Below are 25,113 nucleotides of genomic sequence, written 5' to 3' on the forward strand. Positions count from 1 at the left end.
CAGTTTTTCGAATTTACAATGTTTTGGTTCTATGGTTTGTTCGATGCATCTCAGACAGCATACTAAAGCTAAAATGTCCCGTTTGTATTCTTAAGTTAAGAGAGAGGGACAGAGAGAGAAAGGCAGAGTGTTTAATGGGCTGTGAAATGGGGGGTTGTTGAGGAATGTGTGTGTGTGTGTGTGTGTGTGTCTGTGTGTGTGTGTTTTTCTTTCATCACGTAACGACTCTGGGTCTATTTTCAGCCCTAACTTGACCTACAATCTGGAAAACAGATCTCTACACACACAGTAGGTCCAGCTAGCTCAAACAGCCAAGCATGCTAACAGAACACAGTAGGTCTGGCTAGCTCTACCAGCCCGGTATGCTAACACCACACCATAAGTCTAGCTAACACTATTAGCCCTGTTTGGTTACACAACCCTATAGATCTGGCTAGCACAGTATGCTAATATACACAGTAGGTCTGGCTGACTCTACTAGACCAGTATACTAACACAACAAAGTAGGTCTGGCTAACTCGACTAGCCCAGCATACTAACACAACAGGTCTGCCTCAATGCCAAAAGTTTATATTACCAGCTTTACATTGCATGGCTCTAGTAACCACACTAAGCATCCTACTACTCTGTAGAAAATACTGATATTACAGACTGGAAGGTGTGTTTGTGCGCGTGCGTGCGTGCGTGCGTGCGTGTGTGATGGTTATCAGACTTCATGGCAGGGAATGTCTATATGTTGCTTGCCTGAAGCAATCTCAACAGTCAGACCTAATTAACGTAAACCACAACTAACAGGAAATTACTTAAAGGGTAATTCCGGTGTAAAATGGATTTGGGATATGTTTTGTATGATAACGAGTTGAAACGTTCGTTTTAGAGCACAAAAAACGTATATAGACGCTTGCTTCAGTTGGCTGTTTTTAGCCGATTCTATCAAAACGCTATAAACTTGGAACGATGGGGGAACTGGTTATGGTTAAAAAATAAATCACTATTTTAAACCACTTAAAAGGCTAAAAGTAGCCCGACACTTCTTTGGTAGTATAATAAGGGTCTTAACATATAAAACGAGGCATTGAGAACTTTGTAAGTGTACAGATTGTTTATTAAAAAGGACATTTTATACACACAATACCATCAGTAGATCACCCGTTAAGACTCGATAGGTAGATTGATGAACACAGAGATTGTGACATCCGTCAGCAACACGCAAGCTCTGTGTTCGTCAATCTACATCGAGTCTTAAAAACAAAATGGCGTCGACGGGTGATCTACTGATGGTAATGTGTGTATAAAATGTAATTTTTAATAAACAATCTGTACACTTACAAAGTTCTCAATGCCTCGTTTTATATGTTAAGACCCTTATTATACTACCAAAGAAGTGTCGGGCTACTTTTAGCCTTTTAAGTGGTTTAAAATAGCGATTTAGTTTTTACCATTACCAGTGCCCCCATCGTTCCAAGTTTATAGCGTTTTGATAGAACGCTAAAAACAGCCAACTGAAGAAAGCGTCTATATGCGGTTTTTGTGCTCCAAAATGAACGTTTCAACTCGTTATCATACAAAACATATCCCAAATCCATTTTACACCGGAATTACCCTTTAATATGAACTTAACTTAAAGAGCCAGTCAACCAAAAACAGTTTTTTTCACAAGATCTCTTGTATGATCGTCAACAAAGTAAGTTCTGTCATTTGGTCACTGTTATTGAAATAAGACCCTTATATAAGAGCGTTCCACTCTATTGCAACGTTCTTGCAATAGAGTGACGTCCGAGTGCCTTTTACCACAACCAAAAGAGCCCGGCGGCAGGGTCTGTGTATGGACGTTTTAAGCTCTGCCTGGGCAGCGGTTGACTACGACGTTCATGAGAAAGTTTAGCTTTTCGGACAACTCCATGGTGTGTGTGGATGATGAGGCTCCGTCTGAGCAGTTTATTTAATGTCCGACTCTGAGTAAGGGGTAGGTTTTGGGTTACCGGACACATATATTATAACGCTGATGTGTGTGGATGGTGAGGCGCAGGGGTCTGAGCAGGAGTTTAGTTAATAGCCGCGTCCGAGTGAGTTAGACTTCCTGGACGCCTATAACACTATGGTGTTGTGCATTTCATATAGAGCCGCCGTGGGTCGTAAACATGGGGATAACACGTCCCCCTTTTTCCTAAAACTCTCAGCCCCACAACACATTTTCTAAATCTCAATAGTGTTTGAATCCCATCTTCACAGTGGGTTCATTGGCTCTGTGTTTTACAATTTTCTTTGTGTTGGAATAATTGTGTTGCGCTTGTAAAACAGGAAACCTGATTTCCTTAAGTTATCAACTCTACAAAAGGGCTTTCATAGATGTTAGATTGATTTTTATTCCTCATTTGCACCTAAAGGTCAGGGGATTCCCGTCCAGTCCTCCGAGAGACAGCTGATTCAGCGGGTGTTCGCCGTTTACTACAGACTTGGAGACCTACGGTGCACTGTGCATGCAAATGTACGGATGGTGATGGACTAGTACTGGGTCGCATCTCAAGGATTCCCCCTTTATTCTCCTTCCTCTCTCCTCCCTCCCCCGCCCTCCTCCTCTCCCCTGGGGAGTCAAACTCATCAGCACGCGTGAGAACCTTTACACCTTCCGGCCGCCGCACGGTCTCAGCTCGTTTTGACGACCCGCTCGTGCTAGTCAGCTGCTCCGTCCCTAGTGGCGCCGTGCATTAGGGCGACCTACTTTCTCTGGTCACTGATGCAACACAGAGAGTCCTGCTGCAGTCTCGCAAGAGCTACGCTCCACTCTGGAAAACCACCAGACCACCTACCTCCGTAGAAATATCCACACAGGGACTCTGGAACAGAACTTTAACCGTTGAACCCTAGGCAAGAACCTAGACCGGTAGAATCAAGACCAGTGGAACCTAGACTGCAACAGACATAGACCAGTAGAACCTAAAATAGAGCCGGGCCCAGACCAGAACCTAGATCAGACAGTTATCACTGGACTTGGAATAGTTGTGCATCAGTGTCGTCTATAAAAATAAATAATAATATTGTGTTAATTTGTGTTGATGTTTGGGTTCCAATGTCTGTCGGGGTCTGCAGGGGGCGGTGTTCCGACACTCAACATCTTGAGAAGCAAACGCTTCAAGAACCCTGTCATTTCCTGCCAGACAGGAAGTCTGTTCATTCAGCCGCAACACAGGAAGGAAGTAGTTCTCTATCCCCTCCACTCACGTCCAGAGGAACGATGGGAGATGCACCCGACATTTTAGGTTGGGAGGTTCAGTGGAACTTTCTCCAGTCGACTCCCCTCACCTCTTCAAAGAGCGGGTGGTAATGGATGGGTGGGGAGGACGGGCAGGGGGGGTAAATATAGGCCACCGGCGTGCCCAGAGACATGCGGTGGGTGGGAGGGGTCTGTGCTGACGATGGAGCATAATAAAAGACTTCAGGGGAAGGGCGAGGCGAAGTTAATTAGGAGGGAGATGTTTAAATCCACTGCAGCACGGAAAAGAGTGTCCGCCATTCCATTTATGTTCTTCCTATAGCCCAGTTAAGTTTAGCAGGGCACGGGCCAGTATAGTCGGCTCGCCTTAAAATAAAAGTGCGAAAAGTGGAGATAATAGGCATGCATGCATGCCAAAAAAAAACTCTTGAGTTGGGATAAATGTGGACAGAGGAGACACTACTACTTTAGTTTGGACAGCATTAAGGAGCTGTAAAATTGGGTGAAACTTACTTTACCGCTGCAATCATTCCAATAGGCTCAGGGGTTGACACTAAGGTTTCAAAAGCACTTGCCCATCAGGCAAGTACAGGTCATGTTCGACTTGCCCGAATGTAATGTTCACTTGCCCAAATTAAAATCAGAATCGTGAACGGGCCTCTTTTTGCCAGGCCTAATTTTGGGGAACTCAGAAAACACATCCTAGCTCAGACTGAAACTGAATGTTAGCTTCCACATATGAACGTGTTTAAAAAATAACAAACTTGCTGTTGATGCTGTTGAACATTTAAAGGTCCAAAACACAAAAATAAGTTATTTCTCTCAGGCATATTATTCAAGCATTTGCCTGAAGAGGGAAATTGCTTTTCATGCCTCAAAGAAATCTCCCTGTGGCTTGGATGCCCTTAACAAACGGGCCAGGTCCTGATATGTAGTGGACGGTTTGGAAGGTATACATAGTTGTCCACTTCGCACAGCCTGGTAAATGTGGATCACCTCACCTCATTGTCACATTGTTACAGTTACACACTGGCTCACTTAGTTCACTTTTTCCCTCCTTCCCTATAGGGATGGCGATGACAATGAAAACCGCGATGCATCATGGAATATAGTGCGGAAAGGGTGGGTCAGTGTTACACTTATTTTACGGTGCATTGTGGATAATAAGTAGTGCACTGTATCAGGTATCCAGAGTGGAAGCCAGAGTAGAATATAAGGTAGTAAGCTTGTTACTTAAAGCTGCTGTACGTAAGATGCGAGAATTGTAAATCAAGAATGCAGAAAATATCAGATTTGGAAAATAGGCAACCCAAGAAGAATCCCCTTCCTCTCTGCTCTCTTCCTGAGAAGTGTTGCACACACGCGCAACTGGGATTACTGGCAATGGAAATCTAACATTGAAATAGTTTCATGGCGATACAGGCACGCAGTCAACCAAAACTTCTCAGAGCATTTACTACAGACATATTGTACTTTATGGATGCTATGACCATAAAAATTCCACTCAAATAATAGCACATAAATCATACAAATCTTCTAAATCTTTTAGGTTGTTTTTAAGGTTTGGTAAGTATGTATTTATTTTATTTAAATGATCAATTATTCCATCCCATACACTTTGAATCATCGTGTAATACAGCTTTATATCTTTAGAGGAATGTGGGTCATCAGCATGAGATTTGATTATGGTGATACACTATGGAGGTATAGCCCATCCCTGACGAGAGAGAGCCGAGGGAGGGATTACAAGAGAGAGATGGAGACGGAGAGAGTGTGGAACAGAGAGTGGTAGTAAGATAGAGAGAGAGAGTAAAAAACAGAGTAGAGCAGAGAGAGAGAGAGACCAGAGAGGTATAGCTCTATAGAGATTCTCTGCCATTAGCTATAGTGTAAGACAGATGTGCTGAGAGGATAATTCCAGACCACATGACCAATTGACCAACAGAAAATCCATCACTATTACATCATCCCTCCAACATCCTCCCCACCAACATCTGCCATCCTCTTCCTCAGTTCGGCTACTGGCTTGATGTCATCAAACTGCACCAGGTGCTTCGGCTGCTCAGCATGACGGAGATAAACTGATAGCCACAGGCTAACAGTTTTACAAGCTCTGAGATAGTGCGCAGAGCCCAGAGCTAATGCTAACGCTAACACTAACTAATCCATACAGAGGAGCATACACGCCAAAGAAATTGGACAATTCTGAACAGTAAACAGTTAAGTTGCTCTGATCAAATGGAAGGGGGGGAGACAGGAAAGAGAGGGGGGGATTTTGGGGAGAGAGAGAGGGAGAGAGGGAGAGAGGGAGCGAGAAGGAAACTGTGGTTACAGGATGTTTACTCTGAAGGAAAATGGCAGGAGGATAAAATGGAGGAATAGAGAGTGGGGGTTATTGTGGGTTAGTGTGTGTGTGTGTGTGTGTGTGTGTGTGTGTGTGTGTGTGTGTGTGTGTGTGTGTGTGTGTGTGTGTGTGTGTGTGTGTGTGTGTGTGTGTGTGTGACTGGCCATCTCTTGCCTAACCTCTGACCTTTATGCATACATAATAACATACAAACTCTCTCGCTCGCTAGTTGTTGTGGTTTGGTTCTGGCTCATAACAAAAGACATATAGATCAGAATGTGTGGACTGATTTTGTGCCATCTCTGTGACCTTACAAAGACATATCTATTATATGGCCCAGGTCGCAAAATACCAGAGAGAGACAAACAAGATCAACCAAAAAGCATCCATATAATTTATTCATTTTATTATCAAGATAGACTGACGTTGGTCACCGTGGTTACCACTCCACTCAGCATCCTTATCGACACTCACACCCGTAGAAAATGGTCCAACACATTAATAAACCATAAAGTACACGTGGTCCACCTTTTACACACACATATATTTGAAGTCAAAAATGAAAATAACCCAAACATATCACACAGATGGACTTACCCACTACATAACTACCGAATATCTTATCAGGAAATGCATATTAACATCTTATAGTCAGCTTATAAACTCAGTCTCGAAAACACACAGGACGGTAGGTGTTGTCTGAATCCTGCCTCCGCCTCACTCGTTTGTACTGTCGAGTCTGAAAGTCTGTAACTTCAATCAGCTGCACTGTCGCAGCATTGTGAGTGTACAGTCATTCGTCACTGGCTGGGCCAAGTGAGTGTTAGGCAGTTAGTCACCAGCTTGGCTTCGTATCTAAGAGGGAAAATAGACCATCGAATCTCCTAACCCACTGAAACGTCTTGAAGGAATAGAAGGAAACGATTGACTAAAATTACATAAGATTGCAATGGATTTCACACAACCTAATTTTCTGAAGCTTAATGCACACCATGATGACCCCTAATGACATTATTAGAGGTGATTTACGCATTTCTGTTTTCCATGTCACTTTGAATAGACGTCAAATACTAATAGAATTAGACAACAAGCTGTATGTACTAGCACTGTTGTGAACTGTGAATGTAGTTTGTCTGTCGTTGGTTCGGTGATAGTTTACTTTTGTTTGTGTTTTAAATATGGGTGCAAGTATAGATGCAAGTAGATGTGTACGTGTAGTACATGAAACTGGTTTGGACAAGTTTATTTGTGCTATTTGTCAGCAGTTGGTGCGATTAGGAGTTTTTTTATGTGTTGTGTGGGCGACAAAGACAACAAAAGAGCACTTAAGCGTTAACAAGAGTGTGTGTGTGTGTGTGTTTGAGTCTGTGGCTTATTCCTCTGTGTTCTGAATCGCTTCTGCTGTTAGGAGTTGCAAACGAGAGTCTGCCCGGTGACAAGACAGACAGCTTTGAGGAACTCTGCTCCAATAAGAGACCTGTGTTCTGTTCACATGACCAGGGTAATGGCCAACCAGGGGCTGTGTTGTGATCATGTGATTGGGTTTGGGGCGGGATTTAAAGGCTGAAAACAAAGCTAATGAAGGCATGAGGGGTGCCAGCTGGCAGGAGGAGGAAGATCAGAGGAAGAGGAGGAAAGAACGGAAAGAACAAGACATTAAAGGAGAAGAGGAGAAGGAGGAGAAGAAGACTCTAGCCAGGTCCCCCACACACACACACACACACACACACACACACACACACACACACACACACACACACACACACACACACACACACACACACACACACACACACACACACACACACACACACACCTAACACCGCCCAGACAGACCATAAAGCAGAAGCAGTTAGTACAACTGGACATGCAACAGGTGTTGTGTTACACTGAAAAGCAAGAAACCATTAGAGCTGCCCTCGGAGCTATAGAGAACAATAAACCATCAGAGCTGCCTTCACGGCCATAGGAGACAACTAGAAACCAAACCTTCAGAGCTGGCTTCAGAGTGTTCGGAGACAACTAGAAACCAAACCTTCAGAGCTGGCTTCAGAGCGTTCGGAGACAACTGGAAACCAAACCTTCAGAGCTGGCTTCAGAGCGTTCGGAGATAACTAGAAACCATACCTTCAGAGCTGGCTTCAGAGCGTTCGGAGACAACTAGAAACCAAACCTTCAGAGCTGGCTTCAGAGCGTTCGGAGACAACTAGAAACCAAACCTTCAGAGCTGGCTTCAGAGCTATCGGAGACAACTAGAAACCAAACCTTTAGAGCTGGCTTCAGAGCGTTCGGAGACAACTAGAAACCAAACCTTCAGAGCTGGCTTCAGAGCATTCGGAGACAACTAGAAACCAAACCTTCAGAGCTGGCTTCAGAGCGTTCGGAGACAACTAGAAACCAAACCTTCAGAGCTGGCTTCAGAGCTATCGGAGACAACTAGAAACCAAACCTTCAGAGCTGGCTTTCGAGCGTTCGGAGCCAACTAGAAACCAAACCTTCAGAGCTGGCTTCAGAGCGTTCGGAGACAACTAGAAACCAAACCTTCAGAGCTGGCTTCAGAGCGTTCGGAGACAACTAGAAACCAAACCTTCAGAGCTGGCTTCAAAGCCATAGAGGACAACTAGAAACCAAACCTTCAGAGCTGGCTTCAAAGCCATAGAGGACAACTAGAAACCATCAGAGCTGACTTCAGAGCCATAGAAGACCACTAGGAACCATCAGAGCCGGAGAACACCACTAGAAACAATCACATAAACACTATTATCTATATATTAGACTCATTCAGTCAGTACAGTGCTCAAGCTCAAGCTCAAGCTTGAAAACTTGAGCATCGGCAGTAGTAAGATAAAAAAGATATCCTCTGTCGGCGAGATGTGGTTGATGTCTATGTTTGATGTCTTTGATGTCAGATGATATACTCAAAGATCACTCCGGGTAGGAAACACTGATGTTTCCTGTGCAGGGCCCAACTGATATTACTTTTTTGCCACTGACTCAATACCAGTTTCAGGATAAAGGTCGGTCGGGATTCCAAAGAGAGCATTCACACTGGCACTGCCATAAGGTTCCCCCACGCACTGATATCATGTGACCCCCAGACAGGAAACTGCTCAGGGGTTATGGGTCAGGGTCTGGGACTTCCGCCACCAAAGGTCAAAGTTCCCTTGGGGTCGAGGGGCGTTCTGGGTGAACCCAGGGGAACTTTGACCTATTGAAGGAAGGGGGTCACTAAGGTGTCACCTTAGTAAGAGACTGAGGAAGTTTCTTTACTATCAAGAAATTCAGGTGCCACGGCAAGCTAGTCCAGGACTACCAGCATATAAAAAGTGATACAAAAGGGAAAGACTGGGAACAAGACACGACCTGATCCAGAACCACAGAGGTCACTCTGCCCAAATCAAACATGTGAATGTTTTATTTCAGTTTTACAGACAACAAGTTAATTTCAACCGTCTCTCCAATGTTGGCTCCTCCCCCCTCCTGCTGCCTTTTGGCTAACCCAGATGGTCAAGAGATGGTTCCCTATGCATACAAAACCACCACCACCCCTACATGGGCACATACACATACATGGCGCGCGCGCACACACACACACACACACACACACACACACACACACACACACACACACACACACACACACACAAACACACACACACACACACACACACACACACACACACACACACACACACACACACACACACACACACAAACTAAAGAGGCTCAGACAAGCAAAACCACTGGTATTAAGGAAGGATGGGGGGGGGGGTTGTCTAGGAGGGGTTCTGTGCTAGCTTAGCTCTGCTCAGCTAGTCCAGGTCTGGTCTGGTCTGATTAGAGTACAGGATTAACCATTCAACAGATGGACTTGATATTACCTCATAACATCTGTAGAATGACTGGCCGTGTCTGAAAACATCTAATCCATACCTGGCACTACATTTTGCTTAATTGGAGCATATTCTGTGCATACATTCATAAAGCTTTATTTATAGAATAATGTTCTACTTAATTTCCCTCGAAATGTACTTTGTACATTATCCTGTCGCTAGAGGAAGGACGGCAGAGTTGTTGTTCTGTGGACCTCAGTGTCCAGCCTACCTGTAGTGTGCCATCATTTGGCAGCACACCCCTATCTACCCCTTATTGACATGCATCTGGAATGTCCCTTTAGATTAAACGCATCAGATAAATGACAGAATAGTAGCAAATGGAAGTAGTAGTAGTAGTGAATCTCTGGTCTCTATGAAGGCCAACAAAAGTATACCGAGAGAGGAGCCACCAACTAACTGGGGTCAGAGTTCACATGTCAACCAAACTCAACCCACAGGATCTTGCCATGGGACCAGGCTTGAAGAAGCCTTGTGTAGCGGTGACTGGTGGTAAAGCACCTGGGCAATCCCAGCATACCATAGACTTATCAAACACTGTTCCTCTGACACATATTTTTCCAGGAACAGCTACTGTACGTCTATACGTCTTCTTCTTTTAAGTCAATGGGCCATACAGGCGGCCATCTTGGCCTTGAGCAGAGACATTGTGTCTTCTGGTTCCTTTCAGACAGGAGGAGGTCAGAGAGGAGAAAGGAGGAGAGCTCCAGGAGGAGACTCTTACACACACTCAGCACACCATCAAATCAATGGATGGGGGAGGAGGCAGATAGGATGAGACACGGCCACAGAGAGACAAGGCTAGAGGAAGATCTAGCAGAGAGACTAACATGATTAGAGACAGCTTAATGGAAGTGGTGGAGTCATGAGTAGCGTATGCTGGTTAAGTGTGTGTGTGTGATCACAGTCTATGTTTGTTCAATAAGTGTGTACTAATAGACATCTCGATAATATGCTACATGCTGATTTCCCTTCCTCTTTAAATTATTAAGTATTGTTCATCGCTCTCCTTTCCCTCTCCATCTACCAAGGTGGAGCTGGAGTGATGTTACCCAGTAGGAGAGTGAGTAATACCCTCCCTCATTCCACAGTGAGGATCGGTCCATCCAAGAGGAACCAGTCCTGTTTAGGATTGAGGCTACACCCCAGTTTCATGCTACACCTCTAGCACACTGCTAGCATGCTGCACTTCAAGCTACCCCTCTAGCATGCTATACCTCAAGCATGTGCCACCTCTAGCATGCAACACTTTTTGCTATAGCATGCTGATGTAGCCTGCTACTTCTATAGTATGCTATGAAAACAATGTTCTATGATGAAGCAAAGCAGAAGTAATTTTGATTTAAATATGGTTGGGCGTAATCCTCTCAGCAGAAAGAGGAACAACATTTGTTCAGGTTAGTTAGAATAATCAGTATATCTTCAATCAAATATAATAACCAAATATAAAAATGAAGGCTAATACCTGAATAAATGCATGCACCTTTTACCTTAAGTACCAATTTATACTGAGCAAAACACTGAACTGTTACATGATAACCTGAAGGTATATAATATCAGACATAGTCAAGGTATAGGGGAACCAGGCTAGTGGAATTGACATGAGGTTACCTGGGAATCTAGATCATGAGGACTATGCATCTCATAGGAATAATGCTACCAGTTGTTGGTGTTGTGGTGGTGGCAAGTAGCTATTCTGTACTTCCTGTATACCTACTTCCTGCGTTTAAAAGGACAGACATTCCCGTTTGAATGGCCGGAATATTGAGCCAATTTCTGGTGAGGATTGTATAATGGACAGGTGCACTCTGCCCCTTTCTGCCTGTAAGTTTAGCCTTTAGCCTAGTATATATATATAGAATATATAACAAAAAAACAAAAAATTGGATTGGGTTCATTAGACCTGATGTATCACAAATTATAACACAGATGGCAAAAAGTGATTTAGGGTAGAAAATAAATATTGTGTCTAAACCTCCTATCTTATAGCGACAAAACGGTATAATTGGCTATGTACTCAGATATTCTGTATCAGTAGTACACAATACATATAGCACAGTACAGTAATACACACTATTCACCACATCTATACAATTCTTTAAGCTAAAACCAGCAAATGATGTGTTGCATTAAAATTATGCCGTTCAGGTAAGGGGGTCAAAGTCTGTTTGTGGGGTCAGGGGTATTTGGGCAGCCGGATGATCAAGGTTGTGGGCGGAGTCTATGTCAAGGTTCAGGGATGTTGACATAGCTCGAGGGTGGAGGGTGTGATATAGATCCAGGGTATGGGCGGAGTCAGATTGAAGTTTACGTGCGGAGGGATCGGCTGTGTCAGTGGATGGAATCTGGTGTGAATGATTTGATTGGCCCGTTGGTTTGGGTGCCAAGCTGAAACACAGAGCGCGCTCAGTAGAAGGCTAGTAGCTAATTAAGGCCCAGCTCTTGTTTTTAATATGGTTAAACCATTTGCTCAGAGAGGAGAAGGGTTGAGATGCTGACTCGGGTCTTCTACTCCTCTTAACCAACATGTCCTGCAGATTATGGCTTGGCTTTTTCAAGCGTAGTTTTCACTAAAGGGCCAGAGAAACTGAAACCCACTTTAACTGCTATGACCTGTGACCTTTATATAAGTGCTTGGTTGTTGGACTTCAATATGTGTAAATACTCTTTTACAGAGTATTTGTGTGTGTGTGTGTGTGTGTGTGTGTGTGTGTGTGTGTGTGTGTGTGTGTGACATCTCAAGTGACAGAGCAGCCATGTGAATGGATGGCCATAGATCTGGGGGGGGGGGGGGGGGGGGGGGGGGGGGGGGGGGGGGGGGGGGGGGGGGGGGGGTGTCCTGGCATGCTGTCATTGGTTAGATCTCTCGTCAGCACTATATATAGCGGCGAGTAGGACCGGTACAGCTGGATCGAGCCAAGAGAAGATCAGCAGCTCTGTGCATAATGTCTCACACACATACACAAAAACTCATCACTACGGCATGACCCTGCTCATTCATCTCAGCACCCTGCCATCATTAAGATTATAGTGAATTTTGGACAACAGCAAATAAAACTATTCTATAAACTAAACAATACCTTTCTGGCTTCCACTCTTTCCTCCTTATCTCAGTGGGGTCGAGCTGTCAACCCTCCCCCGATCCCTCCCGACCAAACCGGGCTAGGCCCTTCTAAGATCAACCCATCCCTTGCGGTCTGCAGGTGTACACACCCGGGGCCATGAAACCAAAGACTGAGTCACGGATCACACATCTGACATCCCTAATCCAAGGTCGGGGCCAAAGTCCAAACTGGGCCAAGGACAACCGTTGGGTTAAGATTATGTTCATCATAACCTGTTATTTTTACATATGCAGTTTGTAAATCATAAAATAGGTCTCTCAAAGGTTCCCCCATTAAAAGGAGAGAAGGTATCCTGAGAACCGGTCGAGGAACAAGCCCGGGCAAGGCTACTCATCCACCCTCTTCTCCACCTCCCCCTTCTTGGGTTCTACTCCTCTACTCCCTCCTTGCTCACTCCCTCCTCTCCTCTCTCTCCCCCCCCCCCCCCCCCCCCCCTCCTCAGTTATCCTTTCCATCCTCTCTATCCTCCTCTCCCCATCCTATCTGCTACAAATAGCAGCATGTCCAAAAGATGTAGGATGTAGGATGTCGGGTCCAGAACTATGCCAGCGCGGCCGACCGATGAACGCAAAAACGGCCCCGTTATTTCCGAGGTGTGTCCGCCACATCTACCTGACACATTACTTAATCCCGGGCCTAGCGCAGGCCTATAACATGAATGCGCAGAGTCCTCTACTCGATGCTGCATGCCGCTGGAGAAGTCGGTCGGTGTATGTATCAATTGTGATTGATCGGGATATTACAAACGCATTGCTAACGTGGAAATAGAAAAGATGTTGGGCTAAACATCCTGGGCGGGGTGGGGTGGTGGAGCGGATCCCGGCCAGTTGAAAGCCGGCAGATTATCCCGACAGAGGAAAGCTATAATTGTCATCTCAGATCGGGAGGGGAAAGACATGTCTGTGCTGCAGATTCGTGCTTCTTTCCCGACGCTATTGGGCTTTGAACCAGGAATGCTACACGAAGAGGAGGGAGGGGAGCCAACCAACCTTGTAGACTTGTCCATAGGTCCCATTGCCGACCACCTCCACCAGCTCGAAGATCCCAGCAGGGTCCTGAACACAACACACAAATACACCGTTTAACCATACTGGGTTTCATTTTAATGGGAGTTAATAAATGGGATGGATTTAGGGTAGGGTTGATACTACTAGAACCACCGCATGCCAGAAGGCTCTATACATATGGACCAATACCACATTAACATCACATAATGCGCAAATACTGTTTTCATTTTCCTGCACATTGATCCAAGCAGAGGGGAAAAAAAGCAAGAAACGGGATCATAGAAAAACACTCACCCGGAGAGATGCGAGGTCTATTTCCACAAGACTTTTAGCCGGAGATTCGTTCGCCATTTTCAAAGCTAAATAGAAATCGCAGCGTCTCTATCGCTTCCTTCAAACCGATTGTAGAGCTACAGAACACAACTCATCGTCGGGAGGTTTCTCCGTAATCCCCAACTGGTGGTTTCAGTCCCGATGCACGTTTTCTTGGTCCCCGACGCCGAGCACAAGACGCGGCTACTCCATTCCCGTTCACCGCTACTGTTACCAACCAGTGTCTCTCTACCTCTCTCTCTCTAGCTCCCTCGCTCTTCCCCTCCCTCTCCCACTGCTCTGGGTCGGAGAGAGGGAGGGATAGAGAGGCACCAGAGTCAAGGGGAGATATTTGTATTTAATCCCTTTGTAGTTTATGTTTATATTTTTATATTATAGTTCGATTTTACTAGATATTTAACCTTCATTATTATTTAGTACGAGTTTGTTTTTGCAATGCGAATGTTTGCAACTTAATGACATAGAGAAGGAAGGGGCGTGGGTATAAGGCCTGGGAATGGATGTTGTTAGTGAAACAGTAGATAACGGCTCTCCAGTTTTATACTTTGTATCAGTGTATAAAGCATTGCATCACCAAGAAGGGGACTATCATTTATTGACATTACCTTATGCTTATAGCAATGTTTACATACTAGGGTACAGCAGCAATTATACATTGTTGACATATTCCTGCATGAGACTAGTTAATACAGAGACAGATCATTAAGGATCAGGTAGGGGTTAGACAGTGAACACAGAGAAGTAATTGAGTTATAATCCAGTTCATCCAGGGAACATGTAATGAGATATTCAGGCGTGGTCATAAGTATATGCCAGTGTCCCTCTGCATTTCTATTTCTCTGCTCTGTCTGTCTGTGTTGACCAAGAAAAAATCATCCCTGGACGAACTCCATGCCCTCCGTTTCTCTGTAGCTGCATAATGCAACAATGCCACCTAGTGCCCAACACTTGCCGTTCCATTCAGCGGAAATCGTCCACAACTACATCGATGACACTATGCAGGCTACAGATGTGTAATACATAGGCCTAGAGCTCTTAATGTGTAGTTTCCAGTCATATTTGGAGTATTGTGGAACAGATAGGGAGAAGCAGAGTCCAAGTGTAAATGAGTTTTATTTAATATGCAATTAAAAAAATGAAGTACAACATCTCCCTTTACAAATATACAGGGGAAACGCAGCACATCTTAACCCCACCCGAGTGCTCACGACAGCCAACGTTAACACCTAAATGGGCAGGGACAGAGCAGAGACAGAGAGACAAAATAAAGACAGAGTTAGAGACAGAGAGGTAGAGAAACAGAAAGAGGTAGAGAGAGACCGAGCAGAGACCGAGAAAGAGGGACTGACAGATGTAGAGAGGGAGAAAACGAGTGAAAGTACATCCCTAGATAAAACTTCACAATGGCCTCCGATTTACATTGACGCACAAGCAATTCATAACAGGACAACACGAGAGACACTCACAGGGAAAGACAAAGAAGTGAAGCAGTCCAATCCTCAGACCTCTGACATTTCCGTCAGTCATCTCCAGCGCAACCTAACAATCTTCCTAAAATCAAAAAAACAAATTTGCCATGAGAAAACCAAACAGTGCCTTATTTAATTCAGTCCTGTATTGGGACTATAATTAGGTTTTAGTGCTTTTCCTACCCTCTCGGTCGTTGAAAGCATAAAACTAATACATTCAATCTGGAAATTCTCAAAATAGTTGTCCATCAGATTGTATATTTTAGAGGTAGATAGGTATAGGGTATGTTTTTATTTTTCTTAACCTTTTGAGTATATCGTATGACTCAAACAGTTCAAACCAAACTTTTGCTGAGTCAAAGGTTTGGGCACACCTCATTTGTGGGGGTATGGAGTTCCACAGGCCGCTATAGTCGGTCCCCTTCAGTTTAGTCGTACCACTACGTTGATTCTGCCAAATCATGTGATGGAATCACCATCAGCTAACGGTCATTTTTCTTTCCTAAATACAGACCTAGACTGGCATTGTTGTTGACAAAACACTGCTCCTCATAGGGCCAGGGCTGAGATCATCAAGCTAGATGAGCAACAGATAAGATCAGAGACAGAGATGGACGGAGGAGTAGCAGATGACAGGGAAAAACCAAACACTTTGCTTCATGGTTCCTCAGGCGCTGACTGGAGTACTTCAGAGTTCAGAAACAATCATACATGTTCTGATGCTGCAGTACGCGGTCAGAAGGCAAATCTCTTGGGGCGGATTGAGGGCCCCCAGGGGCCAGAGAGTTCAGGAGAGGAAGGGGCTTCCTGGGGGCTAAGGTCCAGACATCCTCCAGGCCCTCACCGGGGCTTCTTCCTCGTGACGAAAATAAGGACCCGGCGAATGGCAACCAGCCGGTCCTTGAGGGAGGTCATGGACAGGATGGTGAGCTGAGCCCGGCTCTCCAGGGGGAGAACCGCCAAGAGCCACCAGTACCAGGCGGGACCGCTGGGTAAAGCCTGCCGAAACAAACAACCACACCATTACACTTGGGCTACGCTGTAGAACCACAAAATTATAACTTGTGTGGGTGCAAAAGTTTAACTGAATAAATTGCTTCAATATTCAATAGTTCCTGGCCCTACAGTAGGCCACCTTCAGAGCAGCCATACCCCATGGCTAGGTAGTTCAGCTATGCAATGAGTGAGTGAGTGAGTGAGTGAGTGAGTGAGTGAGTGAGTGAGTGAGTGAGTGAGTGAGTGAGTGAGTGAGTGAGTGAGTGAGTGAGTACCTGGGGCTCGGGGTCCTTGGTGGGCAGGTGTCCGAAGTGGCTGACGATCTGGTTCTTCATGGCGTCTCGGAGGGAGGTGAACCAGCTGTTAGCCTGCTCATACACAGAGTCATGCAGCTTCAGCAGCTCCAGCAGCTCCTCCCCCTCCTCCTGATTGGACAGAAAACAAGAGATTCTTAAATATGATGTAAGACCAGTATATCGTCATATTTAACAGAGATGAAGTATTATAAAACATTTAAGACACATTTTGCGTGGGAAATGTCTTTGCATGTGTTTTCGTGCATGTGTGCGTGCATATGTGTGTAATAACACAGCCTACACCAATAGCCTAGCCCACTCAGGTTAGCAACATAGCTTTGCAACACATATCCCCATTGCATCGCCAAGCCCAATAGCCTAGTCGACCGGGCCTGACCACATCAAATACCTTCTTGTCCTCCAGATACTCTATCTTCGCTGTGTTGTAGCCGTCTCGTTGGCCGTGGCTCAGCACCTTGAACCGTGACACACCGATGGTGTCCACCACCGAGCGACCGTCGGGGAAGAACTTCACGTCACGCACCTGCAACACAAACTCCCTTAGTTCACGCAGGCAGTGCATAGTAACACCTGTAGTTCACACATCAACTGTTCATACCACGATGATGCTAATACTGAAGCTAACGCTAAAACTAATGCTGATGAACCTAGATGGTAACGCTCACATCACTAAAGCTAAAGCAGCCTCGCTTCACACACAGAGAGGGGTTGACCCCCTGACCTCACAGCGACTGACCTCAAGCATACAGCCGTAGTCGGCGAACCCCTTGAGGTCGTCGGTGATGCACATGCCAAACTGCTTGGTGCCAGTCTCCATGGAGCGGCGGATCATGAGGCGGTAGCGTGGCTCGAACACGTGCAGCGGACAGGGGATGGTGGGGAAGGCCATGGTGCACACGAAGATGGGCACCTCCTGGTTCAGACTGGACCACAGAAGAGGAAAGTGAGCTACAGCTGAACAACAAGCTACAGATAAACACTTAGCTACGGACTAATCATGTGGCTACAGTTAGCTACAGCTTAACACTGTGTTACAGCTTAACCTCTAGCTACAGCTAAAAACGACTGCTAAAGAACTAGCCAACGGATAAACATGTAGGCACACATGGAAGAAGTGTGTATATATATATATATATATATTATTTTTTTATCTTATCCTTAGCCTTTATTCACGTATTCAAGTTTAAAGGAATTTTTACTTTGAAAGTTCCTTAATTTCCTCCTCGTGGATCTTCTTCCTCTCTGCCAGCTCGTCTCCAAGGTAACGCTGTAGCACTTCCTCCATGAGCAGGGTCTTGTTGTACCCCCGAGTCGCCAGATACTTCAAAAACAAGTATAATTGGATAAATTAGGTATTGATTCCGCTATAGAGAAGAGGTATGGAAGGAGAGTAAAAAAGAGGCGCAAGAAGAGATAAGAAAAAAGGAAGGAAAGAGGACAACCCAACACAGAATAAGAAGAGAGATTATGGGAGAAAGAGAGGAGAAGGGAGGGGAGGGAAGGGAGGGGAGCAGGGGAGGGAGGATAAGAACAGAGCAGTGTAGGGCAGGCGGTGTGCTCCTCACCTCGGCCAGGTTCTCCTTACAGAGAGGACAGTTGGGGTTGTGGTCCAGGCAGCGCTCGAGACACTTCAGACAGAAGGTGTGGCCGCAGGGCGTCGCCACCGGCTCATAGAACAACCTGCAGGAGGACACGGGAGAGGGGGTTACGGTGGCTGTTTGTTATTGGGTGTTTTATTAAAGCACAATATATAGCTGCGGTGATGCGCCGTTCATAAAGTGAGGCCCTGCATTTATCACCGGAGAGTTGCTGTGGACACGTTAAAACTAGCAGTTCACGCACGGCGAGTTTGAATTAGGTGTACGTGTTAATGCATTAGTGAGTGAGTGAGTGAGTGAGTGTTATGTGTAAGGGGTGCGTGGGTTAGTAAGTGCATGTGTGCTTGTGCGCACGTTTACCTCATGCAGAGAGAACACTCCATGTCTACACTGTCTAGCAGCTCGCTTGGAACCGTTCTCCCACAGTTCTTCCCGGTTGTCGGGCTCTGTGAGCTGCACCCTGCTTCTGGAAATAGACCACAGGACACACTGGGGTCAGTCCCACCGCACACTAAACTGGAACAAAGCCCGTCTCTAGCCAATGACCTCATTTACTAAAAAAGGTAAGAGGTTCGATTCGCCACATAGCCCAATAGGTAGAGATGGATAAGGGGTCTCTATGTTAGTCACTGGGTCGAATGAGGTACGGGTTAGAGCTTCTATTCTCTGTGCTGCGAGAAGTTGGTAAATGTACCTGCTCTGGAGATCTTGGAGCGTGGGGAGAAGGAGCTTGAAGTTCCCTCTCCACTGTACCTCCTTTTCAGGCCACCAGGAGGTGCTGGTAGGGCTGCCAGGACACTTAGCAGGCTCTTACTGCTGCCCTCCTTCCCATCCCCTCCTCTGTCTCCTCCCCCAGGGGCGTCTCCTCCGGGAGAGAGAGAAAGGAGGCTGGGGGAGATGTTGCCGGCTGGAGGAGCCTTCGACGCGCTGAGCTCTGACTCCTGGAGGGAGGAGAAAGAGGGTTAATCCAAATTAGGGTGTGTGCCGGCGTGTGTGTATTTGTATTGCATATGTGGTTGTATGCATGCCTGTTCCACACCTGTCCTCATGTGGAGAGCATACTAAATGCGCTCTCTCTCTCTCTCTCTCTCTCTCTATCTCCCTCTCCCTCTTTCCCGCTCCCTCTCCGGCATTTTGAGAAAGATTCCTAGCTGCATGTGGGTGTCTGCGTGTGGATGGAGGTTAGCGCACTAATCTTTGATGAGTTGCTGGCTCTGTGCATTTGCGTGCTCACCTTAGAAGACCAGCCAAGTCTGGGGGTGAAAGTGCTGAGGGAGCTGAAGAGGGCAGGGGGTTTGATTAGGCGTGAGGTGGCCCCCCCCTGCAGCGGGTGGAGGGGGGTGGGCAGATCATCCCTCTCGAACACAGAGGAGAAGAGTTCGCTCAGCACCTGCACGCACAAAGACACACACAAAAGAAACACAGCGAGGTCATGCAGGGTTTACATCGTGAAACGCTCCTTGCAGAAACACAACATAACCAATTCTAACCATGTCCTTGTTACCATGGAGATGAATACATTATTAACTCACATTCCTCTCAATGACTTCAGCATTGTTCCCTTATGTGCATCAAGCTAGTTGTCATAGTGACCTAGGAGGAGCCATACAGCGGACATGGACTAGAATATCAGCACTTAAAGGCTAATTTAAGTGCTCTAAGTTTAAATAGAAAGGAGATGGGTCACTCATCCTCTGATGTTACTCCAGGAAGGACCACTTAGAAAGCCCGCCTTAGCACACATTATTTAGCAACACTGCTGCCATGGAAACGTGGGGTCCTAATGATTCCAGACCTCTTATGTGTGTGTAGGTTTATGTTTTATGGTTCAATAAAAAATAAAAAATAAACATTTGTGCAAATTTGTGTGTATGCTTGTGTGCACAAATTCCTCCCTTCTAACTATACATCACTGTCACACATCTCCTGTGTTTGCATCAACATTCTCTCGCATCCCAACAGTGGGCAATAGGGGCGTTGGCTCAGAGATATTCCACTGGCTTCAGTACGGGACCCAGCCTCGGGGTAATGGCAACTCTGTATCCTAATGGTCACCCAGTGACCCAGCATTCCCTGCCATTTTAAAGCTCAAACTCAGTTTAAGCAGTCAGTTAGAGATAAAGATCTACATCTATCTTTCGGAAAGAATATTTCTGCGTTGAATAGCAGCCTTATAATACGTAAAACGTCTATCCTAAAGCTAAGCTGCTATGTTACTAAGAAGTTACGTTATTCAATTAACAACAACCAATAAAATACCACCGTACCGTCTGCGCCTCCAGCTTGATTTTGGTACAATCGGGTTTGAGCGCGACACACAGGAAGTACTCCTGCAACGCCTCATCCTTACGACCCCCCTTACTGAGGGCTGAAGCCATCAGGTGGTGGGCCTGAGAAGAGGGGGCAAACAATTTATCACCTGCTTTGGCAATAAGAGGCGTCTTGACCGAGACCCTGATCACACAAAAATATGTATACCTTACTACTATAACTACTTTATTAGCTATAACATTATTTCCTCATTTAAACAGATCTGCAACAGTATTATAATCTAGATTATTTCCAAGGTGCCAGCAAGGGGGCAACTAAAAACTACTCTTTTGTTTGTGGCTAGGAAATAACTCGACCTTGACCATTAACAGAACGCATGATGAGGCCACTGCTGGTAATGTGGTGCTAATGGGACCAAGGTGGTCCAGACGAGGTCTAGGGTCAAAGTCGATCAGGGCCTAGGCTACGTCTGGGTAGTCCAGGGGGTTACCTTGGGTGAGAGGGGTTTGCTCCGGCAAAGGCTGGTGGAGTCCTGGACAGCCAGGCTATAGTTGCTCATCTCCATGTGCAACTTCGCCCGCTGCATCAGCAGATTGCCTGAGGAGGGCGCTGTTGAGAATGGAGAAAGACAATGTTGATCAGTTCATGTCGGTATTATAAGAAGTGGATACACAGACCAACGGCTTCTGTGGTAGAAGTCCGACAACACCACTCTGCTCTTCAAAGGTTCCTGAGGGAAAGCTTCTAGGTTTGTTTCACAGTCAATTGCTCCGATAGAAACAACTAGATCATTGTGTTCAAGTATCGCATACTGATGCCTAGGAGTCTGGAACCTCAACCCACGACAAGGTAGACTGTCGCCACAGTTGCACTTATATGTTTTCTGCGTCACTTTACACAAGCAGTATGAGCTGTGCTAGAAAACGCTTTACTCTTCATTCAGTGTTTAGGACCCGGGGGGACCCCTACCCTAAACGATCCCTACCAGGAGGAGGTACAGCCTGAATTACCCCCTCTCGGCATGGAAGTGGTACAGCCCAGCCAGCCCCATTTCTGCTAGGAGATGATAGAGCCAGAACCCCCCAACTCCCCCTCTAAGTGGTACAGCCCGACCTTGTCAGGTAAAAACCGCCTCCCGTTGGCCCCACTGGGCCTTAAAAAAGCAGGTCATTGCCTTGGGTTAGAGATAAATCAGGTTATAGCCGCTGTTTAACCAGATGCTAGCAGTTAGTCAAACACAGATTGCTAGCATAACATGCTAGCAGTAAGTGACGCAACCCACTCAAAAAATGTAGTTAAATTCCTAGCAAAACAGTTCTGGCTTCCAGCCCTGATGTCATCAGCCCAACTTGCTCGTCTCCCTCCCTTAATCTCATTATCTTGAAGTGATACGTCTTACCTGCCAGCGCCTCCTCCTTAGTGTCAAACCCCTAATGACCCATCTGCCGTCATTGTCCAACCCCTACCTGCTCCTTGTTGACATGGCTCTGTACTCACTGCCTAACCCTGTGTGCTCCTTGATGACCGGTCCTTGTACACTGTCTAACCCTGTCTGCTCCTTAATGACCGGTCTCTGTATTCACCGCTCAACCCTTATCTTCTGCTGACCTGTCTTTGTATTCACTGTCCAAACCCACCTGCTCCACCGTGACCCTTGGAATTTAAATGTGTCTACGTTGATTTTAACTCGTACATTTACTTGGCTTTAGTATGCAGTGAGGTCTTGCATGGAGTGTACACGTGAGAACAAACCTGGTGGCCTCGTCTTATATCATTCTCAACACCGTGTGCAGGCTCTCCACATGACATGGGTAGTCAGCAGAAAGAGACCAACACCAAACAGGTTGAATAACTGTGGTTGGTGACACAACCGTCCCCTATTGCGTAGTTTGGTGATATGAACATTATAAGGTGTTCCTGTCGGTCGTTATAAAATACTTTGTGCTTCTGTGCTGGTTAGGTAATGAGAGAGACAGGCTTCATAACGGCTGACCTGTGTTTTCATAGGGGGACAGATGCCACCTGTCGACGAATCTCGGAATGAAGAACACAAAATCTATGTCAACCCGGCAAAACTTCATTCTCGACTATTTAAAACAAGTAACAGTAATAATATCCACAATGTGTTCTTACCAAGCTCGACTGCTTTGTTGAAGTGCTGAAGTGCGTCCGTGTACTTGAGTTTCTTCCACAAACCCTGCGCCTCCACCCAGTGTTTCCTGGCCCCACTCTCCGCCCCGAACCACTTCTCCAGCAGGCCACTGAGAACCACGTTGATCCTCTGACCCCCATCCGCGTCGTTTTTATCCAGTTTACGCTTGCAATGCATGCAGTCTTTCACGTCCACCAGGCAATGTCTACAGAAAGTGTGGCCGCAGTCCAGAGTGGCGGGTTCGTGCAGCAGACACCGGCACAAGTGACAGGAGAACATGTCAAGGGGTTCCTCTTCAAACCCCTTAGCGTCGCTCTCGGCCCCGTCACCGGTTGTTTTCACTTGACAAGCAGTAGTCCCACTACTGATATGCAACTCCTTCTCGCGTAGAGTCCGGGCTATGCTTTCCACCAGCAACCGCAGCTCGCCCGGGCGCAGCTTCTCCTGGTTTGCCGCCGTGCAATAAGAGTCTAGCGCTTCGGAGACGCGCCCGGCCCGGGCCAGGGAGTCAGCCTTCCGCAGACAGAGGCCCCGGTCGGGCTGCTGGAGGTCAGCGAGCTGGGAGCTGTAGATCTCCACGGCAAGGCTGAAGTCCCCGGCCCGGTTGGCCACTTCGGCCACCTCCAGCATCTCCGGGCATATCCCCGAGGCTTGGGGGTTGGAGAGCGGGTGGACAAACAGTTCTCCATGAAGGGGTTGGCTTTCTGTCGCCATCTTCTGCAAATAACTAAAGTTATAGTTAAGGAGCGATCTGGCAGATCGCGCAAACATCCTCACGCGGTGAATAAAACATACTTCGCAGCGATCGGTTCTCTTCAAGGGCACGGGCGTCGGTTATGTTCCGCAGATAGGTGGAGAGAAGTTTGGCCTCATTCCGGGTAATATGAGCCCAAGTCCGTAAGTCCCCATGTTTTTAAAGACCGATTTCAATGTGCGGCTTCTGCTTATAGCCCCTCTATACAGTCCACTATTTTAAAAGAAGAGCAGTGATTATGTATCCCTCTCGATCAAAGAGTATCCAGAGTTTCGACAACAAAGTGGGAGGGCGGAATTAATTGAAGGTGACAACACGTCCCGGTTTTGAGTTGCGAGTCCCGACTCACGACAAAAGCCTGTCGGGGAGCTAAAATGTACCGGTTTCCACCAACCACTATGAAATGTCTCCTGTTGTCAGCAATTACATAGCCAAAGTGGTCTTATTATAGCCCGATCATTAACACGTTCGACGAAACCTCATCCGTGAGGGCATACGCAACAGGGAACGCTGATAGAAAACCAGCTGATGAGTTGGGCGGAGATATTCGCGCATTTCAGAAGCAGGGAGATTCCGTACAAAAATATGTCTAATATGTCAGCTTGCCTTGTGTCAACCTGGCAACGAGGAACCTTATGACCGTTCCCACCTTAAAGGGTTGCTTGTTACACGAGCCAATTTTGATGACACCTGTCGGCAATTCCACAGCAGGCTGCCAGCAAACAATTCGATTTTGGAGCAAATTCACTCCTCAAGCAAATAAGTGTAGGCTAATTTGAAGAGCGTTGTCTCTTGAGATTTATCTGCTTGATAGTCTGTAATCGATTCAACTGGGAAGGCTACATGACTTGGAGGCGGTGGAATTTTCTTGAGGCAGTTTCCTTGTTTTTGTGCCTGGGTTGAAACTAGATTCACGACATAAGCCACTCGTTATCGTCATTGCAGATATTTCCAATAATTTACGCAAACTCTGACTCCACACAAGACCAGGATGAGGAATTCTGGATTCACAATCGATCCAAATACATCCTTTCTTCTTGACGAGATGCGAAGAAGCTGGGAGTTCCGATGGCACTTGAACGCCACTTGCCAATACAAACAGAGAGGCTAACCCTAATAGCGTCAGCCGCTCCTATTCCTTCTTATCCAAAGTCCTTATTTCAGGAGGATTCACACAAACCTTGTGATCTGTCGCACTCACTCGCCCTCGCGCACATCACTGTACCGTATACACACGGATACCGCGGTGGAAACATTGAAAAATGAACAATAACTCCAAGGATCTCCATGTTGTGCTAGCCGACTAGCCTTCCAGTCCGACCGAGACAACAGCAAATCTAGAGAAACACACAATCCGTCAGGTGACGCGTGAACGGTGCCCCCGATTGGTCCGCTATGTGGCTCACTTATATAATCAGTATGATTGTGTAACCACTCATCGCAAACGACGATGAACAGATTGAGACTCACTACATTAAAGCCGATTCACACGTTTTGCTCCGTCCTCTTGTGAATTTACCTGGATTATAGATGCCACAAATGAAATAATTGTTTTGTTTTCATGTGCCCGGTTTAATCAGCGATGTCATGTCAATTTAGTGGCACACCTCGTCCGATAGGGGTGCTGAACGGTTTTATGT

At 46.2% G+C, this 25,113-nt stretch overlaps 2 protein-coding genes across 9 annotated transcripts in view; both read right to left on the bottom strand.

Moving 5' to 3' along the window:
• LOC307072599 (mitogen-activated protein kinase kinase kinase kinase 4-like) overlaps window positions 1–14,129 on the bottom strand; it is a 43,289-nt gene extending 29,160 nt beyond the window's left edge. For all 8 annotated transcript variants that reach the window (XM_079731967.1, XM_079731965.1, XM_079731966.1 and 5 more), the window contains exons 1-2: window positions 13,878–14,129; window positions 13,566–13,631 (exon numbers count right to left, since the gene is read on the bottom strand). In XM_079731967.1, the coding sequence (XP_079588093.1) occupies window positions 13,566–13,631; window positions 13,878–13,934 (123 nt within the window). In that variant the 5' untranslated portion in view covers window positions 13,935–14,129. The remainder of the gene's footprint in view (window positions 1–13,565; window positions 13,632–13,877) is intronic.
• Window positions 14,130–15,016: 887 nt separating this feature from the next.
• Window positions 15,017–24,795, bottom strand: lonrf2 (LON peptidase N-terminal domain and ring finger 2). The gene is made up of 12 exons (XM_079733666.1): window positions 22,701–24,795; window positions 21,058–21,176; window positions 20,564–20,686; window positions 19,531–19,686; window positions 18,991–19,237; window positions 18,657–18,762; window positions 18,264–18,378; window positions 17,898–18,019; window positions 17,435–17,621; window positions 17,087–17,221; window positions 16,657–16,806; window positions 15,017–16,384 (listed from the first exon to the last, which is right to left on the bottom strand). The coding sequence occupies exons 1-12, from the start codon at window positions 23,488–23,490 to the stop codon at window positions 16,226–16,228; spliced, it is 2,409 nt and encodes an 802-aa protein (XP_079589792.1). The 5' UTR covers window positions 23,491–24,795; the 3' UTR covers window positions 15,017–16,225.
• Window positions 24,796–25,113: the final 318 nt, after the last annotated feature.

This window comes from Pollachius pollachius (assembly GCF_949987615.1).
Source record: "Pollachius pollachius genome assembly, chromosome: 3".
Classification (NCBI taxonomy): domain Eukaryota; kingdom Metazoa; phylum Chordata; class Actinopteri; order Gadiformes; family Gadidae; genus Pollachius; species Pollachius pollachius.